Source organism: Nicotiana tomentosiformis, chromosome 3 (assembly GCF_000390325.3).
Source record: "Nicotiana tomentosiformis chromosome 3, ASM39032v3, whole genome shotgun sequence".
Classification (NCBI taxonomy): Eukaryota; Viridiplantae; Streptophyta; class Magnoliopsida; order Solanales; family Solanaceae; genus Nicotiana; species Nicotiana tomentosiformis.
Window position 1 is genome coordinate 129,235,175 of NC_090814.1, and position 25,591 is coordinate 129,260,765.

Genomic DNA, 25,591 nt, shown 5'->3' on the forward strand with positions numbered 1-25,591 from the left:
CATTCTCTATCATCCCGAAAAGGCCAATGTGGTGGCCGATGCCTTGAGTCGTAAGGCGGAGAGTCTGGGCAGCTTAGCATACTTACTGGTAGCACAGAGGCCTTTAGCCTTGGATGTTCAGGCCTTGGCTAATCAGTTTGTTAGATTGGATGTTTCCGAGCCGAATCGAGTTTTGGCCGGTGTGGTTTCTCGGTCTTCTTTATATGATCGCATCAGAGAGCGCCAGTATGATGATCCACATTTGCTTGTCCTTAAGGACACGGTTCAGCACGGTGATGCCAAGGAAGTCACTATTGGAGATGACGATGTATTACGAGTGTAGGGTAGGCTATGTGTGCCTAATATAGATGGTTTGCATGAGCTGATTCTCTAGGAAGCTCACAGTTCGCGGTACTCTATTCATCCAGGCATTGCGAAGATGTATCAAGATTTGAGGCAGCACTATTGGTGGAGGCGGATGAAGAAAGATATAGTTGGGTATCTCGGTGTTTAAATTGTCAACAGGTAAAGTACGAGCATCAGAGACCAGGCGGATTGCTACAGAGACTTGAAATTCTGGAGTGGAAGTAGGAGCGTATTACCATGGACTTCGTAGTTGGACTCCCACGGACTTTGAGAAAGTTTGATGTTGTTTGGGTGATAGTAGATCAGTTTACCAAATATGCGCATTTTATTCCAGTCGGTACTAATTATTCTTCAGAGCGGTTGGCTGAGATTTATATTCGTGAGATTGTTCGCCTATACGGTGTGCCGGTGTCCATTATTTCATATCGGGGTATGCAATTTACCTTATAGTTTTGGAGGGTAGTACTGCGAGAGTTGGGCACACAGGTTTAGTTGAGTACAATATTTCACCCTCAGACGGACGGACTGTCCCAGCGCACTATTCAGATATTGGAGGATATGCTACACGCTTGTGTCATTGATTTTGGGGGTTCTTGGGATCAATTTCTGCAACTCACGGAGTTTGCCTACAATAATAGCTACCAGTAAAGCATTCAGATGGCTCCATATGAAGCTTTGTATTGGAGACGGTGCCGATCTCCGGTGGGTTAGTTTGAGCCGGGTGAGGTTAGGCTATTGGGTACTGACTTGGTTCAGGATGCTTTAGAGAAGGTCAAAGTGATTCAGGAACAGCTTCACACGGCATAGTCTAGACAGAAGAGTTATGCCGACAGGAAGGTTCGTGATGTTGTTCACATGATGGGGGAGAAGGTTCTGCTCAAGATTTCACCCATGAAGGGTGTGTTGAGGTTCGGGAAGAAGGGCAAGTTGAGCCCTCGGTATATTGGGCCTTTTGAGATACTTAAGAAAATTAGAGAGGTGGCTTATGAACTTGCTTTGCCACCTAGTCTATCAGGTGTTCATCCAGTGTTCCATGTATCCATGCTCTGAAAGTATGTCGGGGATCCGTCTCATATTCTGGATTTCAGTACAGTACAGTTGGACGGTAATTTGACTTATAACGTGGAACTGGTGGCTATTTTAGACCGACAGGTTCGAAAGCTGAGGTCAAAGAACATAGCATCAGTGAAGGTGCAGTAGAGAGGCTAGCCAGCCGGAGAAGCTACTTGGGAGATTGAGCGGGAAATGCAGAGCAAATATCCACACTTATTTGAGACTCCAGGTATTGTTCTAAACCCGTTCGAGGACGAATGTTTGTTTAAGAGAGGGAGAATGTAACGACCCGGCCGGTCGTTTTGAGTATTATAGCCCCGTTCCCCCATTTACTTCTCAATTTATGCTTTATAGTTATTTTATGACTTACCGGGTTAGTGGGTTCGGGTTTGGAAGGAATTCGGAGTGAAATGAGATACTTAGTCTCATAATTGAAAATTTAAGTTAGAAAAGTGGACCGGATATGGACCTATGTGTAAATGACCTCGGATTTGAATTTTGATAATTTCAATAGCTCTGTATAGTGATTTTGGGCTTAGGAGCATGTCCGGAATATTATTTAGAGGTCCGTAGTGGAATTAGGCTTGAAATGCCGAAAGTTGAATTTTTGGGAAGTTTGACCGGGGGGTTGACTTTTTGATATCGGGGTCGGACTTTGATAAAATTGGTATGGTTAGACTCATGATTGAATGGGCTTTCGAATTTTGTAACTTTTGTCGAGTTCCGAGACGTGGGCCCTACACGTAATTTTGAGCTAAAATTCGGATTTTTATGGAAAATTAGCATTTTCTTATGGAATTAATTTCAATAAATTTTATTAACTGAAACGAATTATTTGTGACTAGATTCGAGGAATTCAGAGGCCGATTTGCAAGGCAAAGGCATAGTAGAGTAAAGAATTTCACGCTCTGAGGTAAGTAACAATTTTAAATCTGGTCCTGAGGGTATGAAAACCTGGAATGTTGTGTCATGTAATTATTTTGGAGGTGACGCACATGCTAGGTAACGGGCATGTGGGCGTGCACCGAGGGGATTGTGACTTGGTCCATCCCGTAAAACTGTAAAGTTAAATAATTTGTTGTTAAGCTATATGCTCTCTATGTGTTGAAGAAAATTGACTATAAATCATGTTAGAAATCATGCTTAGGCTATGTGATAGTACTGTTGGGACCCACAGAGGGCACGTACTTATTGAATCAATTGCTAATTTATATCTTGTGCTCAGTTATGATTTTTCTTGCGTAGCATACCTCAGTCTTTCTTGATATTTGTTGATGCACTATGTTATCTTTGTTTGGGCTGATCTTTGTGATTTCTGAGAGCCCGAGAGACCACAGAGGTTGAGGACTGAGTAAGGCCGAGGGCCTGTCGGTAAGGTAAGGATATTATGGCACGTGAGTTGTCCGTGTAGGATATTATAGCACGTGAATTGTCCGTGCAGATTATGGTGCTTGGGCTGTAGGAGCCCCTCCGGAGTCTGTACACCCCCAGTGAGCGCGGGTACCCATTGAGTGTGAGTGCTGAGGGTTGAGAGCTGAGTGATGAGTTGAGTGACTGTTGCCTGAGAGGCTGTACTTGCTTTGCATTTGTTATTGCACTTGATTGCTATCTGTCATTGTTGTGAAATCTATGAAAGATTTTATATCCGGATTACATGAAATCGAAGTGTATAAAATTGATTTGACTTAAACTACCGGATTTGAAAGCATGTCTATTCTTTGCCGGAATTACTAAAAGTGAACTATAACCATGTAGCTCGTCATTATCTTCAGTTCCTTAGTTATTATTGTTACTTGCTGAGTTGGTTGTACTCATACTACACTCTGCACTTCGTGTGTAGATCCAGGTGTTCCCGGACATAGCGGGTGTTGATCATTTTGCGCAGTTGATTTTCAGGAGATTCAGAGGTAGCTGTCGTGATTAGCAGACCTTGTCTCTCTTTCCCTATCTCCTTGTTTACTGTATTTTGGTCTTGACTATTATAGACCTTATGTTCCAGATTTGTATCCATATTAGATGCTCATGTACTCAGTGACACCAGATTTTGGGGAGTGTTCGTGTCAGTATTTATGGGATTTTGTATTGTATTAAATTATTATATTTTCAAAATTAAGAGAAATTGTGATTTATCGAGATTTTTGGCTTGCCTAGTATCGAGATAGGCGCCATCACGACAGGTTGGGATTTTGGGTCGTGACACTGACATGGCCTATCTAACAAAGCGATTTCAGAAAATGGTTCGCAGGAATGGAGGCATTCCAAAAAGGGACAGCTCCAACAAACCAAGAAGTTATGACTTGCATCATAAATGTGGGAAGCTATGACATTTTATCAAAGATTGTTCTCTCCTCAAGCAAGATCAGTACAAGCACAACATAGACAAAGTAGTCAAGAGGAACCCGGTTCCTGACAAGTGATTCAAGAGAAAAGATATCGCTGACAATGTTGTGAAATAAGCTCTTGCTACATGTGGAGATTCTTTCTGTGAATCTGGGGAAGATGATGAACAAGGTGACACCTACATGATGGTAGTTGAAAGCGAAGCAGCTGAATATGACTCTATCTTTGCCCTGGTGGCAAAATCTAACGATGATGAAGATGATGATGAGGTAAACTTTCTAGACGTTCAAAGAAATTTGAGGTCTTACTCTTAAAAGAAGCTTATATCCTTTGCAAATATTTTAATTGATGCTTATCATAATCTTATAAATGATAAAAATGTGTTAACTGTGGAACTAGGAGAGGTAGAACATGAGAGAGATGATCTGGTAGTCGTAGTGGTTGACCTAAAAGAAACCATTGAGGTTCTAAAGAGAGAAAAAGATGTTCTAACTGAAAGAATTGAAAAGATAGAGCATGAGAGAGATGACCTATTGGTAGTAGTTGTGGATCTAAAAGAAATAATTGAAGAATTAAAAAGGGTAAAAAGTTCAGGGAACATCCAAAAGGGAAAAGAAGTTGCAAGTGAGGCACACATTAAGCTTGAAAATGAACTCAAATTGGTGAAATCTAGTATGTATGATGAACTTGAAAGAAACACACAACTTCAAGAAGATCTAGGCATATTTAAAAATGACCTAGAAAAATCTCTAAAATGGACCTTGTCCTCTGATATAATCATTTTCATGTATACAAGCAACGGTGGGAACATGTAGAGAGTCGGGTTCCAAAAGAAAAGGACTCCTTACAATCCACATAGCAAGTATATTACTGTCCCTGATAATTGGCTTTGCACTCACTGTGGTAACACTGGGCACTTTAAAGAAAACTGTAAGGCTAGAATTCAGTCCCAACAGAAAAACAAGGTTTTTTGTTGAAAAGGTTACTACTGCTAAAGAACCTGGTTCCTCCATTAAAAAATGTGTAATGTCTGTTTGGACAAAAAGAAGTTTAATTCGCCCTTTTCCTAACTACAAGGGACCCAAACTTGTTTGGGTTCCTAAGTCTAATCCTTGATTTTCTTGTGCAGTGAGCAGTGAAAGGAAGCAGCCAAAAATGGTATATGGATAGTAGCTGCTCTAAGCATATGACTGGAAGCATTGATGATTTCCTTTCACTCAAAGCCCTGCAAGGAGGGAGTGTGTCATTTGGCAATGGCAAAAAGGGATACATTCTAGGAGTAGGAAGAGTTGGGAAGACGCCCACTCATTCAATTGAGAATGTGTACTATGTGAATGGCTTGAAATATAGCCTACTAAGTGTCTCTAAAATTTGCGACGAAGGAAACAAAGTTGAATTCTTATCAAAAACCTGTACAGTCACAAATCTCGTGACTGGTGAAGTGGTTCTGTTGGCAAAAAGATTCAAAAATATCTATGTTACTGATTTTGAGTCTTTGCACAATGGGGATCTTACATGTCTGAGTGATGTTGATGATGATGCTGAGTTGTGGCATAAGAGATTGGGACATGCAAGCTTTTCATTGCTGATCAAGTTGGTTAGAAAGGACCTGGTCCGTGGGCTGCCCAAGTCAAGGTTTAAAGATCACAAGGTGTGTGATGCATGTGTAATAGAAAAGCAAGTCAGGTCCTCTTTCAAGCCCAATAATGAAGTAAGCACCCCAAGGCCACTTGATCTCCTCCATATGGATCTATGTGGACCTATGAGGGTGCCATGTAGAGGAGGAAATAAGTATATTTTTGTCATAGTTGACGACTACTCCAAATTCACATGGACCTTGTTTCTCAGAACCAAGGATGAAACCTTTCCACACTTTGTTGCATTTGTGAAGCAGATTCAAGTGAATATGAGCCATAATATTGTAAGTATAAGGTCTGATCATGGCACAGAGTTTGACAATGCAAAATTCGATGAATTCTATGTTGAAAATGGTATAAGTCACAATTTTTCAGCTCCCAGAGAACCCCCAACAAAATGGTGTTGTGGAGAGGAAAAATAGGACTCCTGAAGACATGGAAAGAACTATGCTAATTTACAGTGGCGTAGCAAAAGGCTTTTAGGCAGAGGCAGTCAACACTGCTTGCTACTTGGTGAATAGGTGTATGATCAGGTCCCTCCTGAACAAAACTCTATATGAATTGTTGAACGGGAGGAAGCCCAAGCTAGCTCACCTAAGAACGTTTGGATGCAAATGTTTCGTTCTAAATTACGGTAAGGAAGCACTGGGAAAATTTGATGCCAAAAGTGATTAATGAATCTTTCTTGGATATTTCTCACAAAGCAAAGCATGCAAGGTCTATAACAAAAAGACTCAATGTGTTGAAGAAAGCATATATGTAATCTTTGATGAATCACACCACCTATTTTGGAAAGATTCACATGATAAGATTGAGCAAGACGGAGAGCAGTCGAAGGTTCCTGGAGAAGTCATTGATATGGCAAATAGAAAGGCGGAATTGATGAGCTAAGTTAAGGAATCCAACAACAAAAAATACAACAGAACATTCAGTTGATGCAGAAGAACCTAGTTCCTCCATCACAACAACTGAAGCAGAGGACAAAGTTATTGATGTCGTGCAAGGAACTCCTGATGCTGAGTAGAGAAGTGGTACTCACCCATACATAGATGCCAACAATGGATCCCATCCTAAGGAACCTGGATCTTCACACAATGAGATTCAGGTGTCTAATTGGAATAACAAAAGTTTACATCCTCTCCAAAATGTGTTCACTCCTCTTGATTCAGGAATTCAAACCAAATCAAATACAAGAAGCTCGTTTGCCTTTTCAGCTTTCCTTTCTCAAATTGAGCCTTAAAATATCAAGGAGGCATTGAAAGATACTGACTGGATTATTGCTATGCAAGATGAACTCCATTAATTGGAGAGGAACCGTCTATGGCAACTTGTTCCTCGACCCTCAGACATAACTGTTATAGGAACCAGGTGGGTGTTCAGAAATAAGCTTAATGAGTTTGGGAATATAACAAGGAACAAGGCCAGGTTAGTAGTTCAAGGCTACAATCAAGAATAAGGGATCGACTATGATGAAACTTTTGCCCCAGTTGCTCGAATGAAAGCCATCAGAATCCTCATTGTCTTTGCATCTCATATGGAATTCAAACTATTCCAAATGGATGTCAAAAGTGCATTTCTGAATGGATATTTAAAGGAAGAAGTTTTTGTCAAACAACCACCTATTTTTGAGTGTCGTGAGTATCCTGAACATGTGTTCAAACTTGACAAGGCATTATATGGGCTGAAACAGGCCCCTCATGCATGGTATGAAAGGTTGTCCAAATTTCTTCTTGAAAATGGCTTTACAAGAGGAAAAATCGACAACATCCCATTTTTAAAGAAATAGGGGAGGAAACTGCTCATTGTGAAAGTTTATGTTGACGACATCATCTTTGGTGCAACAAATGATTCCTTGTGTGAGGAGTTTGAAAAACTTATGGGAAGCGAGTTTGAAATGAGTATGGTGGGAGAATTGAACTTTTTCTTAGGGTTGCAAGTTAAGTAAACCCCTAAGGGAATGATAATAAGTCAACAGAAGTACATTAAAGAGCTCTTGAAGATATTTGAGATGGAAAGTTCAAAGACCATTGATACTCCTATTTCCACTGCCACTCCTCTGGACATGGATGAACCTGGTTCTCATGTGAACGAAATCATGTACAGAGGCATCATTGGTTCACTTTTGTAACTCATAACTAGCAAACCTGATATTGTATTCAATGTGGGATTATGTGCTAGATTTCAATACAGTCCAAAGGAATCTCATCTGAAAGCTACTAAGAGGATTCTAAGGTATCTCAAAGGAATGTAGGACCTGGTTCTCTACTATCCTTCAGGAGACAATTTTGACCTAATTGGGTATGCTGATGCTGATTATACTGGTTATCTGGTGGATAGAAAGAGCACATCTGGCATGGCTCACTTTTTAGGGTCATGCTTAATCTCATAGGGTACAAAGAAACAAAACTCTATGGCTCTTTCAACTGCAGAAGCTGAATATGTGGTAGTTGCCTCTTGTTGTGCTCAATTATTGTGGATCAAGCAATAACTGGAGGACTTTGGTATGTTTTTGGATTATGTGCCACTACTGTGTGATAACGCAAGTGCTCTCAACATGTCAAAAAACCCGATTCAGCATAAGCGAACAAAGCACATTGATGTGCGGCATCATTTTCTCAGGGATAATGTTGAAAAGGGTCTCATCTGCATGAAGTTTTGCAAAACAGAAGACCAGGTAGTAGATATCTTCACCAAAGCATTGAGCATAAAGCACTTTGAAAGGAATCGACTGGCATTGGAGCTGATAAAATCAAACTGAGTACCAGGTCCCTCAATGATTGGCTATGCAAGAATGAACATGTAAAAATGCTAAAAAGTATTTTCTGGCAAATTCTAACTCATCTCTATACTGTTACAGGTAAACACGCATGGAAAATTACAGAGTGAACAACCAGCCAATAACTTTGCATTTGGGTAAAAATATGAAGCTCTCATTTACAAAACTCAGCCTAGGAACCTAGTTCCCTTGGCTCAGGTTAGTAGCTCGTTTTTACACTTATGCACACTTTAAATGGCTACAAAAGTGCCATGTCATTAAATGTTTCTGTCTCTCTCTCTCTCTCTCTCTTATCTGCTTAAAACCAAATGTCACACCCGTTTGTAACCGACCCGTCTACCCAATACGTTACATCCATTTGTAACCGGTCCCTCACTCCCTCTAAATAACCCAAAGGGCGTCTCCCAACTATTCACATCAAAGACACAAAATTCTCTTCTCTTCCAAAAGAAAACCCTTTTTTTTCTCATGTCTCTACTTTCAAACTCAATCATGTCTAAGAATCCAGAGCTTTCCGGCACTACCAGTGTCATCCCCACCACGTCTTCGTCTCATGAAGCACATAAGTGTGCGTTTGAGTCTCAATCGTCACCCTGTCAAAACCCCACACCGGACCAACAACCACCTACTGGTTCTTTTCCAATATAATTGAGTTATGGTTCTCACCGCAGTCGTAAGACATAGAACCCCAAGAGATTCATTGCTCCAACCTCTCCTTCTACCTCACCGAAAAAAATAAAAGATGACGAAATAGTAGACGGAGATGAGGGACAAGAGGTATCCAGTCAGAAGGTTGGCGAAACCTCCGAAACTCAACAAGGTGCGGTCGGCAGTGGTGAAGTTTCAACAGTGCCCGCTCCAAGCTTTGATTTGAATATAGCCACTCCGACAGGTAAGATAAGCCATTGAGAACATGTTACTGATTTCTACTGAGGGAGGTTTGGTTGGAGGATAAGTGATAATGAGACCATTGGGTCTCAGGGGGAAGGTGAAAGTCACAGAGCTGAAGGTGGGGTATTGGTGCCCTTTGAAAATTTGGCACCAGTCAGTACTACTGGGGAAACAACAGAGGGACCTGATCCCTCTGCCCAAGAAGAGGACTCTGCTCCGACTTAGTATGAAACCCCTTTCTCCTCAAAAGAGCCCCAGGTCAGTACTGTTCCTACTCCTTCTCCTCACTTCGATGTTGAGCCGCTTAGCTTTGTCATTCCTGAGATGAGATCTCTATATGAAGAGGAACATGAAAATAGTGAGGAAGACTATGATAATGTAACTCTAGCAAACTTCATTGCTGTCAGAAGTGGTAGGGTGGTTCCCAAAGATCCCATTCTCAAAAGACCCACCACCAGACTGCAAAAGAAAGAAGCTTATGAGACTGTTCTGAAGAAAAACAAAGAGGAAAAGAGAAGAAGGAGGTTGGTTAAAGGGGGAAAGCTAGTCAATAAGAAGGATGTGCCTCCAACACATGTTGTTCATGTTGATGATGAAGAGGTGAATGAGGAACCTGCTTCCTTAATTCGTAAATCCTCTAAGAAACCTGTGATTCCTAGCCCAAGAGAGGGTTATCTGTGAAATCTGCAGAGGTGCAAAGTGTTTAGGGAGAAAAGTCTGGTGAAAAATCTTCTGAGAAGTATGAAAAGAAGGAGAAAACTGTGAAGAGGAAGTCTAGTGACAACGAGGAACCCGGTTCCTCCAAGAAGGCCAAAGTGATTGTGTTAAAGGATGGAGGCAGAGAAAACCTTAGGAAGCAGAGGGTGCTATGGGGAAAAACCTTCGCACCTGACATTCTTGACATGGAAAAGATGCAACAACTGTTTGACATTTGTGAGTTTCAAAAGTGGACACACTTGTTCACCAATGAGAGCCCCAAGGTGTATGAGGAAGAGGTGCGTAGCTTTTACGTAGATATATTTACAGTGGAAGATGATAACATTTGCTTGAAGGTCAATGGTGTAGATTTTGTGATGGACGAGGCTGTTCTAGGGAGTATTTTGGGAGTGCCTACTAAAGGGATCCCATCCATCGAGAGGACCTATTCTCCTAACTTCAGAAGTGCCATTCTGAAGGATGATGCTGTGCAGCAGGGGGAACGGGTGCACAAGAAGGCCCTACTTCCAGTGTATCAACATCTGTTTGATATGGTGAATAAGGTTTTGCTTCCACGCGCAGAAAGGCGTTCTATTACTTCAAAAGCAGAACTGTTCCTCATGGAAGCACCGGATGCCTACACCACCATCAATCTGCCTAGTTTTATGATTGAGCATATAAAAAAAGTGACAGACTTCAAGGATGGCAGTCATGGCTTGCCTTATGGGTTCTTGCTCACTAAAGTGTTTAACTTCTTCAAAGTCCCGTTGGGAAGAGCAACAGTGGGAACTCGCAAGCAAACTTTCTCAAAGGCAACCTTGGAGGAATGTGAGTGTATTGACAAGAAAGGGGGTATTGGTAGCAATTCCACTATCTCGCAATTGATTGATGCTCAGAATACTGCCAATGAGGAGATAAGGAGGTTGAAGGCACGGAATGCTATTCTTGAAGGGCAGCTTAGTCAGGCCAATGAGGCACTTGGTTCCAGCAGTGCACAAGGCACAGAGGTAGCTCGCCTGACCAAAGAAAATGCAGATCTCAGGAAACAGGTCGAGGACCTGAAAGACAGGCTGATTAACGAACAAGTGTCTGCAAATGCTCGAATGTATATTCTTCTCATAACCCTTGCCTCTTCATCCTTGCCTCCCCCTTCTAGTTCCCCTTAAACAATTCCCTTCCTAGTGTCAAGTTAAATGATGTTTGTCCTACCTTAGTCCCTTTTTTTGTTGTTCTATAACTGGTACTTTATATTATTTTTGTGTGGATGTTTTTGTAACAATGATGCTATTATCTCTGCTTTCTTCTCCTAAAATTAATGAGCATCTCATCTTTTACTATGCATGTTATATTCTTGCGCTCTGTTTTTATCCATGTTGTGTGCACACATGTGACCTAGGTTAACTTTGCTAGACTTTTTTTTTTGCGTTTACTTGTGTCTAATTTTTTTATGATGCTAAAAGGGGGGGAAGAACATTGAGAAGGGGGGAACAGGTCCTCAGGTTCTCATGGGGAATAAAGTCTTTTTGCAGAAAAAGCTGGTTCTCAGGGGAAGCCTCAATTATAAGTTTGTCATCATCAAAAAGGGAAAAACTGTTAAGTTACGTGCTTTTGTGTATTTTGATGATCTAACAAACTTCTTAATAAGAATCAGATTGGGAACCTGTTACACGTCCTCAAAGTGCTCAAGAACAACAAGTCTCAAGTCTGGCACAAGTCCCAACAACTTGAGTCAAAGAAACGAGAGAGGGAACAGATGTCCATCAGTTCCTGTGATGATAATACAAGTCAACTCTCTACAACTGTAAAGTCGTTGCACTATTTTCTGCACACACAACAGTGCAGCAGTCACTTCTTTGAGCATGCCTTGTAACGGATAATTTCATAAATCATCCAAATGACCTCACTTGTATATTACCAACACGAGGCAAGGGAAATCAACGCACTTGCACAACCCAAAATAATCAATTATCTCTCAAAGTGTGCTGCCAACTTCAAGTCATTGAAGAACAAAGCAACAACAGAACCAAGGACCAGATCCCAGTACCAAGTCTATCATACGTCCTTAGTATTGTTGTGTCTTTGTTAGTGTCATTTATTTATAATTCCTACTCGGCTTATTTAGAAGCATTTTTTAGGAGATCTTTTGTAAAATTATAAACCATGTATTTGTGTTTTGGCTAGAGTTAGTCAAAGTGTGCTTTGTAATAGAGTTATTATAAAGAGACTTGTAATAGAGTTGTTACAAGTAGGTGAGGGATTAAGAGGTTAATTCCTAGATTACAATAGGTTGTAATCTGAAAGTTGCTCGGTTAGTGAAGTTGAAATCCTACGAGGGTAGGTCGTGGTGTTTAATCCCGTGAGCTGGGAGTTTTTCACGTAAAACTTTGCTGTGTCTTTTACTTACTTACTGCTATGTGTGTGTTTTTTGTGAAAACTAATAGAGAACCAGGTTCTCTATACAGTTTGGTGGACCCTAAGTTTATATCAATTAGTATCAGAACAGGTTCTTTCTACAAGGCTAACACCTAGAAGGATCCACATGGCGGCTCCACCAAACTTTCAAGAAGGTCAATCAACCTACAGACCACCAAGATTCAATGGACAGTATTACGGATGGTGGAAGACAAGGATGTATGATTTTATCATGGCTGAGGATTCTGAGCTCTGGGATGTCATCTGTGATGGCCCCTTCGTTCCCATGAAGACCATTGGGGAGCCAGCAACGATAGTTCCAAAAACAAGGAAGGAGTACAACGATGTTGACCGTAAAGCTATAGAGAAAAACTTCTGAGCAAAAAAGATCCTCTTCTATGGTATTGGTCCAGACGAGTATAACAGAATCTCTGCATGTTAATTTGCCAAGGAGATATGGGAGGTTATCCAAACAGCACAAGAAGGGACAACTCAAGTTAAGCAGTCAAAGATCAACATGCTCACTACTGAGTATGAACTATTCAGGATAAAGGATGATGAGTCTATTCAGGACATGCATACACGATTCACCTCCATCATCAATGAGCTCCACTCTATAGGATAAATCATTCCAAGAAACAAACTTGTCAGGAAGATACTTAGCGTATTACCTAGCTCTTGGGAAAGCAAAGTTAGTGCCATCACAAAGGAAAAAGATCTTCAAAAGTTGACCATTGATGAACTCATTGGTAATCTGAAGACATATAAAATGAAGAAGAAGAAGAAGGACCATGAAAGAAGAGAGCCCAAAAAGGAGAAGAACCTCGTCCTCAAGGCAGACAATAATGACTCAAGTGGTGAGGATGCTGAATGTAACAACCCTGCCGGTCATTTTGAGTATTATAATCTAGTTCCGTCATTTACTGCTCAATTTATGCTTTATAGTTATTTTATGACTTACTGGGTTAGTGGGTTCGGGTCCGGAAGAAATTCGGAGTGAAATGAGACACTTAGTCTCATAATTAAAAATTTAAGTTAGAAAAGTGGATCAGATATGGACCTATGTGTAAACGACCTCGGATTTGAATTTTGATGATTCCAATAGCTCTGTATAGTGATTTTGGGCTTAGGAGCGTGTCCGTAATATTATTTGGAGGTCCGTATTGGAATTAGGCTTGAAATGCCGAAAGTTGAATTTTTGGGAAGTTTGACGGGGGGTTGACTTTTTGATATCGGGGTCGGATTTTGATAAAATTGGTATGGTTAGACTCATGGTTGAATGGGCTTTCGAATTTTGTAACTTTTGTCGAGTTCCGAGACGTGGGCCCCACAGGCGATTTTTGAGCTAAAATTCAGATTTTTATAAAAAATTAATATTTTCTTATGAAATTAATTACAATAAATTTTATTGACTGAAACAAATTATTTGTGACTAGATTCGAGGCATTCGGAGGCCGAATTGCGAGGCAAAGGCATAGTAGAGTAAAGAATTTCACGCTCTGAGGTAAGTAACGGTTTTAAATCTGGTTCTGAGGGTATGAAACCCCAGAATGTTATGTCATTTGATTATTTTGGAGGTGACGCACATGCTAGGTAATGGGCGTGTGGGCGTGCACCGAGGAGATTGTGACTTGGTCCATCCCGTGAAACTGTAAAGTTGAATAATTTGTTGTTAAGTTATATGCTCTCTATGTGTTGAAGAAATTTGACTATAAATCATGTTAGAAATCATGCTTAGGCTATGTGATATTATTATTGGGACCCACAGAGGGCACGTACTTATTGAATCATGTCATTGTTGTGAAATCTCTGAAAGATTTTATATCCGAATTATATGAAATCGAAGTGTATAAAATTGATTTGACTTAAACTGCCAGATTTGAAAATATGTCTATTCTTTGCCGGAATTACTGAAAGTGAACTGTAACTGTGTAGCTCGTCATTATCTTCAGTTCCTTAGTTATTATTGTTACTTGCTGAGTTGGTTGTACTCATACTACACCCTACACTTCGTGTGCAGATCCAGGTGTTTCCGGATATAGCGAGTGTTGATCATTTCGCGCAGTTGATTTTCAGGAAATTCAGAGGTAGCTGCCGTGTTTCGCAGACTTTGTCTCTCTTTCCCTATATTCTTGTTTACTGTATTTTGGTCTTAGACTATTATAGACCTTATGTTCCAAATTTGTATCCATATTAAATGCTCATGTACTCAGTGACACCAGATTTTGGGGAGTGTTCGTGTCAGTATTTATGGGATTTTGTATTGTATTATTATTATATTTTCAAACTTAAGAGAAATTGTGGTTTATCGAAATTTTTGGCTTGCCTAGTATCGAGATAGGCGCCATCATGACATGTTGGGATTTTGGGTCGTAACAAATTGGTATCAGAGCTTAGGTTACATAGGTCTCACGAGTCATGAGCAGGTTTAGTAGAGTCTTGCGGATCGGTATGGAGACGTATGTACTTATCTTCGAGAGGCTGCGGAACCCTTAGGAAAATTTCACTTTCTTGTATTCTGTCGTGCGAATTTGTTGATTCTGGAAACTAAATTTCTGCTATTCTATTCTCTCACAGATGGTGATGACACGTACTATCGGATCAGACGGCCAGCCACCAGTGCCACCAGTTAGGGCCGCGGTAGAGGCCGGGGCCGAGGTAGAGGTCGAGGTGTAGCTCGTACCACAGTTGGACCAGCACCTGCAGTTATTTAAATTTTATTGTATTGTATCGTTAATTTTGTCGTTATGTAATGACAAAAAAATCACATTATGTAACAACTGAATTGGTGTGGTCGCGTCGTTATTTTTTTCTCTCATATTGTATTTTCTTATTACTAGATAATCATATTTTATCCTTTACCATATTTTTTTATAAAATATTTTATCCCGTACTTTACTCTTCTTCTTTTTTTGTTATATTGCAAGTCATTCTTTATATTACCGGCGTGACATCATAAAACACCAACAAATAATACAATCTATCAAAATATCATATTTATTAAATAATATAATATAATATAATATAATATAATATAATACGATACTAACACATTAATACACATCAACAATCCCAAATAAGTTGTAACTGTATGGCGACGCGACACATAATAAGAGCTTTTATTTGCAAAGAAGCCGTCAACGGAAGGGACACGTAAAGCATGATTGGGCTGTTAGTTAAAAGCGGAGCCCACCAACAAAATTAGAATTCCTTTTAGATGGGCCTGATTCTACTAACCCCTACCCTTTGTTGTCAAATCACCGAAGAATTTAAAGTGGGCTTAGTCCAGTTTTGGGAACTTCTAATAATTCGACACATGTCTCTGTCCACGTGATTTCATGCCACGTGGGAACCCCTCCCGACAAATGATTGAATGTGGATTGAAACGTTTTGTAGTGTGAGGCAGTGAGGGTGTCAAGTGTTGACTTGTGTTTAACGTATGAAAGGAGTATTTAATTTTCTGTGTGGCCATCGAAAAGTCAAACCTCTGCGAGCTAATTTATTTGAGGCAATTTCTCGATTTTCCTTTCTTTCTTTTTTTTTCTATTGATTGATGTGGTGATAAGTGTGGTACGTGTCATGAGTAACAGTACACGATAATATTAGATAGTATCGATATGTCAATTTCAATAAAATATGTGAAGTACTGAAATAAAAATAATAGTAGTATATTATGAATATCTATAAAACTGGAATTTGGAATTGGAACCCATTTATTAGAGAGTGCCCAACTATCTCTGTACACCAAAAAATGTTGTGATGAGCTTTCAGTTCTCCTAAGTCGTGATTAGATGGTTCTTTCTATCCTCTTCCTCTTTTTTTATTTTTTTTATTTTTTAAATATATTCTAATTTACATTCCTTTTGGATCCGATAACTATGAATTAGAGGGAAATGAATATAGAGAATATATATAGTTGACCTAAAGTTCCCGGTAGATTTGAGATTAACACTGTCAAACAAACCCATAGTTAGTTAATTGATTCATTGAACAAGACCATAGTGCTGCTCAAACGTCGAAATCTGCAAGTATTTTATTATTCCATATACAATAGCGCGATTAAATATTTTCAATTTCAACCCAAGACACATGTTACCCAGAAAACTAATAAAGTAAAAGTTAGTAGTAATATAGACTGTGACCTAATGTTAAAGTTTTTCCTCAATAAAATTAAAAAAACGTAGGGTAGGTGATGATTGACAAGCAAAATAGCTTGACCAAAAGTCTCAAATATGTCCCCGTCGCGATGTGTTTGTTCCTAGTGACTAGTGAGGCTGTCGGTGCAAATGGCATCTGCCTAAAAAATCAGGCTGGATTTGTTGTCACTTGGAATAATGGCGAAGGGCTATTGTAGTTCAATTCTGTGCTGGGCAAAAGGATTCTTTTTACTAATGACCTAGTACTGTTATTAAAGGTAACATGTTGGATCAGATTTACATCAATAACAACAAAAAAAAAACTCAAAACCCAGTGCAATCCCATAAATGAGGTCTGAGGAGGGTAGTGCTACCTTATAAAGATAGAGAGGTTGTTTCCGATAGACCCTCGGCTCAAGAACCAGTAGAAATAAGATAAAGAAACCAAGGAGCAAACAATGGTATGTTGGATCAGATTTAGATAGATTAAAATGAATTGAATCAATAACTGAGTTATGATCCTATGTTTGTCTAATATTTTGCATGAATCACAATGGATCTAGTCAAGATGGTTTCAGGTTTTAGATAGGTAAATTGCAAGATATGATTTTCCTTGTGTCCTTGAAAACAAAAATGAATGCAAGTGTCGAGTATTACTGCCGTAAACAGTATTTATGTGACAGAAAGAAGAATAACACAACGTAAGTGACAACTTCACTAATCTACCTTATAATATGACACAGTACCATCATGTCATTGTGCTATCATATGTTGCTCTTGCAAGAGCGCTTTTACATTCATCAAAAGATATAAAGATATCTAAAAAGTGTATTGTTCAGAAAAAGTAGTGCTATATTGACGTGTTGATCTTGAAGATGTAGAAAGAATCCCATACAAAGAACTACTAGAATCTACGAATGAACACCTGTCACAAAAACCAAATAGAAAAGAAAAAAACTATTGCATCACGCTCAATGATTGGTCCATTATCTATTAGTAGTAGTAGTAGTAATCAAACGAGACATTTTTATATATTTCAAGTCTCTTTAAAGCTTTAAATTTATCAAGGACGCGTTGCACCTTATTAGCCCCCAATTAAATTAAGGTCGTACCATTATTATTATTGCAACTCAGAGGGCAGATATTTCAATATTTTCTGCTCTCCCATTTATGGCGCATAGAGAAACATATCTACTCCTACCGTATTAGAGACAAAAAGATGCAGGCTAAGTAGGATAAAAATTCCGAAAAGCAAGATCATTTTATCCTGTAATAGCAGAATGAGGAAATCATGGTTGATAAGCCGAGATCGGAATTATCAATTATGGGAATACAGTCAACTCTTTAATTGAGACACTCAAACTGAGCGACAAAAGGTTATGAAAACCCGATTAAGAGATAAAAGTTCACATAATTCAATCTAACCAGTCCTACCGATGCTTCGAGAAAACTAAGGTTTCATCTTTCTGGTAAATTTTCATGTTAGCACTTACTTATCAGCAAGTATTTATCATTACAAGTATGGCCAAGTACACTGCCACTCACTTATCAGCAAATATTTATGCAACCATCCTTAGGTTAAGTGTCACAACAGTCCTACCGATCAAAGTTACAGTCGCACAGAACCTGTAATCTCAGTTCTACAAGCATTGCTGGAATTTCTCCAGGTTAAACAAATACAATATGATCAAAGAAGCTATCATATTTTTTTGGTAAAATTATATTTAGCAATCACCTAAGTCACATTCATTCAGCATTTTCAATTCAAGTCAAACTGACCTGCTAAATATCAAAATTGACCTCGATGGTATGATGAACCAAAAGATCAATGTAACATTCAGCTCCTCATAGAAAGCCATGAAGAGCAGCTAAATAACCAATATATCTGTAATAATAAATTAAAAAAAACTATAAAACTGCCATAGCAGCAAATTGAATAAGAACATCGTTTGTCATAAATCGGTTTAGCACTCAACTTTCTGTGATTCTAGGTCTGGTTTAAGAGAAGGAAAACCTCTATCAATATAGATAAAAATTCATACATTAATCACCTGAATTATCATATATAAAGCCACTTCCAGTGTCATCTCATACTTTCAAATTTAACCACTTAACCTCACTGTTGCCCATGGGAAAATTCTGTACCTTTGACTACTTAGGTCTTGAGCTGATAACCATTTTTAAGCCTGAAGCTCAAACTTCTCTTGCAGAAACCTGTAAAGCTGTTCTGCAACTATTTCAGGATACTCTTCCTGGGGAAGGAGAGCACCTGGCACTTCGATATACTTGCTCACCCCTTTGGCCTCCATAAGTGCTTCCATCTCTGCTTTTGACCTCTTCGGAGAACCTGCTGTTGCCAGAACTAGAACTGGTATCCTACCCTCTAACTCAGCAAATAGTTGGACAAATTCTTCCCTGGACTTTACCGGGTCAAGCAAACCAGTCAAGAAAGCAGCAGGCACATAGCGAGCACCTTGCCGCTTTGTGAGTGCGTATCGGCTCTCGATGATATCTGGAGTTACCTTTTCGGGATCTGAATAAACATGGGACTTATATTGTGATTGTATTGATTTCTCATTGCTGACAAGTACATTATACATCATCCAACCAACAGCAGGGGCCCTTAAGGTCCCTCTAAGGAGACCATACCTGTAGAAAATGAGAATGAAATATCAATCACGAAGTAGGGTAATATCATTTCTGCAAATACGGTGAAAATCTTGAATACTATTGTTATTTTTTTCGGATGAAAATTTCATATTTTGAAAGGTGGATTGCTGATTGTGTTATCCAATGCATTACTATGCAGGAGACTCTCATGTCATTTGCTTCTTTCCTACAAAAACTGAATTAATGTCTGCTTAAAACTTCCGAATCTTGTAGTCCTTTTGTTCTCTATATTGGACCTAGCCCTGCAATGGGTATTATTTAGCAAGCTGCTGAGCTCTTAGTTAAATAAAAAGGTCAAGAAAAGTGCAACGGAAGGAAAGATCTATGCGTACCTCGTTTCCATGCTGGAATCTCTTCCAAAAACAATAGGAAGTGGACCAGCCCAGGTGGGAGCAATAGCAGCAATCGCTGTTGGCTTCACCAAGCCCTTCTTTGCAGCACGAACTGCTATTGTAGCAGCATGTCCTCCTCCGAACACCACCAAGTCCTTATCTAATTTATTCATTTGAAATTATTAACAAGAGAACTTCCAAGAAAATGTAAGATGAGATATCTTTACCAAAATAAAGGAACTTGGAACATCATTTCCAGATGCAGAGAGCAAACAAAACTGAAACATCTCACAAGCACACACACACACACACACAAAAAAAAAAAAAAAAAAAACAGAGAGTTAGCAGCAGAACGAGGGGGGGAAAACAGTAGATATAGGATGGCCTACTTTCCATTTCCAATTATGGCTCACGGCGCTTTGGATGTGTCCATGTTACTTTACAAGTTTCTCGGTGCAATGGACAACCCCCTGGCACTGGTCACCCCAACTGACGACCCCTTTTGCTGTTCATGAAAGCTGTGGATTGTAAACTTCAATCTCCACTTTCTTTGATAAACTATCTACCTGATAGGTCTCAAAAGGCAATAGATGAACCCCGCTCCGGGTCACCTTAAGAGATTTAGCAAAACTAACATAACATTTCTAATCTTAACAAAATTGGAGATATAGGACCAGGACACCGCAAGCTATGCCCTTGATGGTAGGCTAGAAACTCATGATTTAGCGCGTTTTACACTCTAATTACTGCAATGAATTACACTTATTACGTGTTTTATGCTTTGCAGGAAGTGATTCTGAGGTAAGAAGTTAATTTGGAGCTGAATCGAACAAATTGGAGCTTTGACATCTGAGTAAAGCCCAAGAAATTAAGCCGGGATCGCGTTCGGGGGTCGAGGACCAAGTCGGGATGTCATAAAGTAGAAGAAAGATATTACTCTAAGAAATAAGCACTACCGCACCGCATGGGGCGCCGCGAGACGTGGTGCGGCAGTGTATAATGCGCCTGCTAACAAAATTGACAAGCCTCTGATAATTCCCACAAGCGCGCCGCATGGTGCGACGCGAGGCGCGGCGCGGCGCGCCTGTGCAATTTTCCCAGCGTATTTTTCTGTTTCAGCTTGAAAGGGGTAGTTTTGTCCGGGTCCACTTCTACATGGTATAAATACACCAAAAATACGTTTTTGAAGGGACTTTTGACCTACAAAAGAATTGAGAAACAACTAAGGCAAGAAGACACAAGAATTCATCAAGATTTCAACCAACAATCGGTGCAATACGGGAGTTTGTATCGAATTATTAGCATTGATGTTTTCTATGTTTTTAAACCTTATTGAGATGACTTTTTCCATTGCTATGGAGTAATTTCCCTTAGAGTGTTGACAGATATGGTGTATTGACAACTTGATTAGGGATTAGATTCTTGACAATTGTTTGAATTAATTGATGGAGTTTTAAATCGTATTGTGAAGTTATTTATTATTTTGCTTAATCGGAAGAGAAGCTTTATATTGAATTTCTTTACATCTTATGCTCTAGTTTAAATTCGTGATTCAACTAGGTAATCGAAAAAGCCTCTTGAATTATTAATTGAACTAGAAAATAGGAAAATATTCGTGAGAAGTTACCCTTAAGACTAAAACCGTCATTTTATTTGTTGCAATTGTTCACTGTGATTCAATTGGATTAATTACTGAAATTAATGTTTAATCGAAAGAGGAACATTAACTTCAAGTGTAATCTAATTATCTGTTGAATTCGTGAGAATCAACAGTATTATAGAGTGAACAAATTCAAGAATTGGATCCCGAGTCAATTGTCGTGTACCTGTCTAGTCAATTACCCTTATTTCCCTCATTGATATTTTTTTGTTGCTCAACCGTGTCTTCCGTAATGTGTTCCTCCTAGGCCGACCAGTAGTACTAGGACTATCTTTGTAATTTCCTATTTATTGTTCTTTATTATGCATGTTGTGGCATTCACTCCCGTTACCATGTTACATTGCTGCTAATATTCTTTGCTACTTCGTTGCTTTATCTTCAATGTTCCTTGAGCCGAGGGTCTATCGGAAACAACCTCTCTATCTTTATGAGCTAGGGGTAAGGTCTGCGTACACACTACCCTCCCCTCCCCAGACCCCATTTATGAGATCAAACTGGGTTTGTTGTTGTTGTAACCGTGTCTTCTGTAATCAATTATTAATTGCTTAATTTTTAGTAGCTAATCGTAGTTGATAATCATTGAATCAAGTATTAATTTTCTTGGATAGTAATTAACTAAAGATTATTCGAACACTGTTTAAATCCATTTCCTGTGGAGACGATCACTTAACTACACTATCTTTGACTAGCAAGCATAAATTTCGTGTTGTGTTTTGCACTCGTCAGCCCTCCCACCCCAAAATACATAACCAAAGAAACTACAATTTTTGGTTCTTGGTTCTAGCTTTCCTCCGCTAACATCCATCTAAGCAGGACAACCAAGGTTTTCAAATTTGAATAATCCCGATAGACCAAACCATACCTCTTTAAGTTTTGAACTCAACACCCGTGAACAGTAAGCAGTTCACCAAGTAATATGCTATAAAGACAGCTTTTAGCTCAGAAACCTTTGCAGACGAACATTTGACAGCATACACCTTTCTTTCTCCAATTAGGTTATATTAATGTGTTCAACAACGTCACTCTGTTATAAACTTTTATAGCATTACGTGTCTGCCAATTTCATGATCCTCATGGCATTTATTGAAATCACTTACACAAAATTAATGGATCAAAGCCTTTTGATTGCTTCCCAGACTTCTCAATTAAGGTCTTTCACTTCTTAAAAGTGTCCAGAGCTTCATATTAGTGTTTCTGAAGATATACGTAAACTTTTCTTTTCCTGTTGAGCAATCATATAAAAGGTTAGCAAATATTGCGTTCTACCTTTAGATGAAACACTTGCAGGTCTCCGATGTGGTCTAGCATACCTTTTGTTTTATGAATACTAATACTAAAATTAGGACTCCCTTGATTTTCAGATGCACAGCTCGCAAAGCTCTACCTTTCTTGTAATTTGCTCGCAAAGAAGTTCACATTTGGTCAACATAATTAGCCCCTTCATGCTCATATGTCTGAACCTCATATATCCCAATGTTATAATTTCATAATCAGGTATAGAAGAAAAGCCTGCAGCAATTCATATAACACGGGTACGTTATAAAATAATTAAACTTTCGACTTTTCTGGCCTTCATCATGAATAAGTCCTCCTTCATGACCATCACACCACCTTTGGCCGAAAACTTGCATCTATTAGAATCGAGGGTATCCAGATAGATGAAATCTTTCGTTGGGTCCGAAAATATGTCAAACTCTCGTCAATATTCTCACCATATTAATCCGTAATAGTTTTGGTTGGGATGTTGTTTCCCAGAAAAATTTTGACGCTACTAACAGATTCATATTGGCTAAACCAGTATCAATAAGGAGACATATAGTACGAACAACCTATATCTATGATTCATTCATCATCCAATCAAGCACAATCATCCATCACAAAAAGAAGATTGGCGTTATCCTTCTCTTCAACATCTTGATCATTGTTGTGGTCTCTTCTCCAGTTCATCATTTTTACCAACTTCACAAATTTTTTGGAAATATGTCCTAGCACTCGTAAGTTCAACATCTCTATTTCTGGATTTACACCTAGAGTTTGGCTACATTTCCTTGAGAATCGCTCCTTGGATCTTCTTCCCAAGAGAGTACCTAACGATTTAACTCCAAAGAAATTTCTGTAGTACTCTTGATTTATGTAGAACAACAACATATGACATCAACAACAACAACAACAACAAAAATAGTGATACCATAATATATATGATTTGGCCTATGTCCACAGACAAACAGATTAATTTCACTATATCAATAGTTTATGCAAAGAGTGCAAAATTAGAAATTGTACTCTAATTTATCCAGAAAATATATCAAGAAGGCTCTTTTAGCTTACCCGAATTGTTCACTGGACTATTAGGAGCATTAATGAAGTCGGCCAAGAATTTTTCCATGACATCAGCATTGTAATCAAGCTTGGGTCTATCAGAGTAGCCTAAACCAGGCCAATCTACAATGGTAGTTCTGTAATTAACTTTACCACTTCGTCCAGCAATGTCTTTAGCCACTGATCTCCATTCCTCCACAGTACTAACATCTGAAATAGTAGGAATCAGCAAAACGTTCTTACAAGGCTCATCGCTTCCCTTATCGTGTTCCTCGTAATAAATATTCACAGAATTGTCCTTGTATTTCCATAGCCAGTTATTATTCTGCAAAAACAAAATATGAAAAAAATTCAAAAAATTGATTTTGAGATAAACAGTTTCACTAATTTTAAGTCTTACCTTTGTCAATGTAGGTGATTTGGAGGGGGAAGAAAAATTGACAGAAGTAGAAGCTTTTACTAAAAGGGGTTTGTAAAAATTTGGGGTTTGAGAAAGATGGGTTCTGCTGTTTCTGAAGGAAAGAGAAGTCAAGGAAGAAGATGATGATGGAAGAAAGTGGAAAATAGCAGAGGATGCCATGAATTGAATGATTAATGGAGGCTCTGTGTATTGTGTGAATTATGGAAGCTTTACCTTAACTTCTGCAACACAAAAATTGTTTCTTTTTTTCTGGGTATGCGACTTTGTGTATGTGTGAAAGAGAGAAGCCGCTGGTGTTGATTTTTTCTTTTTTATTTTTATTTTCCTGTTCTAGCTTAAATTGTAGGTAGGAAAGTTCTTAGATAAATAATTAAATGATTTTTGGAGAAACTTTTTTTTTTTCCGGATATTTTTGTGAAATCTCTTTCAGGAAATTAATTAACAAAGTAACAAGTTGCTAACTTTCAATTTTCATGTAAATGTGGCCTTTCAATTTTCAGGTTTTCCGCTCTGCTTGAAATTTTAGTTCTCCCAAAACCAAAATAGAAGTTTCTTTTTTGGCCAAATAGGTGTACGGTCCCTTAAACTTGGATTCAGTTTTCATTTTGAAACTTTAACATAGTGTTTTTCCTATTGAACACTTTAATATTATATAAAGTGATCTATTGAACACTTTACAGGTGCATGTAATTCACACATGAATGACTTAGCAAAATGACAAATAAGAGGGAGACACGTGTCATTTGGGCCCAAATAGTCAAAAAAAAGTTTTGAAAACAAAAAATATTTATTTTAAACACCCCCTCCCACCGTCACCTTCTTCCCAACCACCCCTTTTCTTTTTACATTCCATGGAATCCCACCGCCGAGTGGAAGATAAAATTAAAGATCCGTTAGAAGAGGTTGAGCCAAGCCCAGTCGGGTTCTTACTTCCCAGGTGATAAAGACGAGCTACTAGCAGGTTTAATGGATGATTTTGATCTTAGCGGATTACCGACGCAGGTGGAGGATTTGGACGATGATTTTTTTGGCAGTGAAGGACTCGAAATGAAACCTGAGGATTAAAATAATTTGCTTAATGGTATTGCAAACTTAAGTATGTCTTATAGTTATCCAAATGGTGCTGCAACTATTGTCGGGGAACACCGGCGATTCTAGCAACCACCGGCCATTGCTCATTTTCTTTCCTCCTTTTATCTCTATTATTCTATTTCATTATTGTTTTAACTGATAAAAGAGCAGAACTGAAAGAAGTAACCGGATATTTAATATTTCGGCGGCTACCATTAAAATCGGCGACATTTATTACCATTTCTGGTCTTTCATCGTTGTGGTATCGGAGATTCGTTCGTGTTCTGTCTATTACTGATTTCGTGGTCGGTGTGTAAATGTTAAAACCTTGATAAAATTTATTTCGGCAATAAAATTATTCCGGCGATCTACATTAATTCCGGCAATAAAATTTATTGTTGTTGTTGTTCTTCTTTTAAAAAAGTCAATTTTGATTTAAACAAAAAAAAAAACATGATCTCAAAACCATTAAATTCACGCGCGTAAGAGGGGGTGAAATACAGCTCTCTTGCCATGTCAGCTTTTGTGTTTAATAAGCATACATAAATTTGGGTTGAAGTGTTCAATAAGAAAAACGCTAAGTTAAAGTATCAAAATGGAAACTGGAGCCAGCCGTACACCTGTTTGGCCTTCCATTTTCTGTTAATTTTTCTTTCCTGGTCACTAGATTAATAATTATGATACTTTGAGCAACGCTGTAACGTCTCCATAGAATTCCTTTTTTTTTGTAAGTTTGATGAATTTTTAAGATCTAACATATGTAATTTAGGAAAACTTACACAAATGTCCCAAATAAGTCTCAACTTACTAACCTCTAGCCATTAGTCATACA

General features: G+C 38.7%; 1 protein-coding gene across 1 annotated transcript; it reads right to left on the reverse strand.

Annotated features, from left to right (window-relative positions):
- Positions 1-18,184: 18,184 nt before the first annotated feature.
- On the reverse strand, positions 18,185-24,000 carry LOC104090748 (uncharacterized). Its single transcript, XM_009595923.4, has 4 exons — positions 23,668-24,000; positions 23,277-23,592; positions 19,289-19,448; positions 18,185-18,935 (listed from the first exon to the last, which is right to left on the reverse strand). Exons 1-4 carry the CDS (start codon positions 23,845-23,847, stop codon positions 18,467-18,469), a joined length of 1,125 nt encoding a protein of 374 aa, XP_009594218.1. The 5' UTR covers positions 23,848-24,000; the 3' UTR covers positions 18,185-18,466.
- Between the last annotated feature and the right edge of the window lie 1,591 nt (positions 24,001-25,591).

Coding starts and splice junctions, on each gene's coding strand:
- LOC104090748 (XM_009595923.4), bottom strand. CDS start 23,847: ATGGCATCCTCTGCTATTTTCCACTTTCTTCCATCATCATCTTCTTCC. Junction 19,449..23,276: donor TAGTCCAGTGAACAATTCGG/GTAAGCTAAAAG, acceptor TGAATAAATTAG/ATAAGGACTTGGTGGTGTTC. Junction 18,936..19,288: donor GATTCCAGCATGGAAACGAG/GTACGCATAGAT, acceptor CATTTTCTACAG/GTATGGTCTCCTTAGAGGGA.